Genomic DNA, 1,156 nt, shown 5'->3' on the forward strand with positions numbered 1-1,156 from the left:
GTGCGGGGTCCCCGAGGGCGCCAGGGGTCAGGTCCGGTGCGAGGCTGCCGCCCACCGTGCGAGGCCTTGCATGAGGCTCCGGGGCTCCAGGCCGGGACCAGGGGCGGAGGACCGGCCGGGTGGGCGTTCCCCCAGCGCCAGGCGCACAGAAGGATTCCGGTGGCTTTGGGGATGCGGAGGGACTCAGGGGGTCGCCTTGGGTCCCCATCCTGTTCCGCCCTGCGCGCTCGGTCCCGTGTCATTAAACCGCGGGCTGTTGGGTCCCGGTGCCCCGGGCCTCCTCCGCGGCCCGCCTGGGGACCCTCTCCATGCGCCATCTGCCTGGGGGCCCTCTCCATGCGCCATCCGCCTGGGGACCCTCTCCATGCGCCATCCGCCTGGGGGCCCTCTCCATGCGCCACGGCGGCGGAGGCACACGCTTCGCACGGAGACCGCCCGTGAGCGCTGTCCGCAGCCGTCCCCGGGGCTGCGCGCCTCAGAAGACGCTCTCCTGCCTGCGGAGGGTGGGCCTCCCCGCCGCCTCGAGCCCCTCGAAGTGGCCGCTGGACATGGAGCGCGCCGACAGCGTCCGCGCCGAGAAGAGGCTCTCGGTGCGCGCGTCCCGGACGCCGGCGGGCAGGCGGCCGTAGCCCAGGTAGAGGCGCAGGCGCAGCTGGAACTCGCGGGACGCGAAGTAGTAGACGAAGGGGTCCAGGCAGTTGTTGACGCAGCTGAGGCACAGCGTGAGCTTGTACACGTGGTAGTAGGTCTTGCCCAGGAAGAGGCGGCTCACCATGTGCACCAGCAGCACGAAGTTGTTGGGCGCGAAGCAGGTGACGAAGGCCAGCAGCACCACGGCCGCCAGGCCCACGGCGCGGCGCCGCTGCTCCCGGCTGTGCGGGTCGGCCGTGCGCAGCAGCGCCAGGATGGTGGCCGTGTAGCAGGCCACGGTGACCACGAAGGGGACCAGGAAGAGCACGATGAAGAGCGTGAAGAGGAACATGGCCCACATGGCCACGCTGGGCAGCATGGTGGACTTGAGCACGTCGAAGCAGGTGACGATGCCCAGCGCCTCCACGGGGTAGGTGAGGTCGGTGCGCGCCAGCGGGGACAGCGCGCACAGCAGCAGCAGCCACAGCCCGGCGCACGCGGCCACGGCGTAGCGGCGGCGGCGCCA

General features: G+C 72.0%; 1 protein-coding gene across 1 annotated transcript in view; it reads right to left on the bottom strand.

Annotated features, from left to right (window-relative positions):
• Nucleotides 1-6: 6 nt before the first annotated feature.
• P2RY8 (P2Y receptor family member 8) overlaps nucleotides 7-1,156 on the bottom strand; it is a 2,125-nt gene continuing 975 nt past the window's right edge. The window contains exon 2 of the mRNA XM_029930365.1: nucleotides 7-1,156. This exon is cut by the window's right edge and continues 1 nt beyond it. Coding sequence (XP_029786225.1) covers nucleotides 476-1,156 — 681 coding nt within the window. The 3' untranslated portion in view covers nucleotides 7-475.

The sequence above is a fragment of the Suricata suricatta genome, chromosome X, assembly GCF_006229205.1.
Source record: "Suricata suricatta isolate VVHF042 chromosome X, meerkat_22Aug2017_6uvM2_HiC, whole genome shotgun sequence".
In the NCBI taxonomy this organism is placed as follows: Eukaryota; Metazoa; Chordata; class Mammalia; order Carnivora; family Herpestidae; genus Suricata; species Suricata suricatta.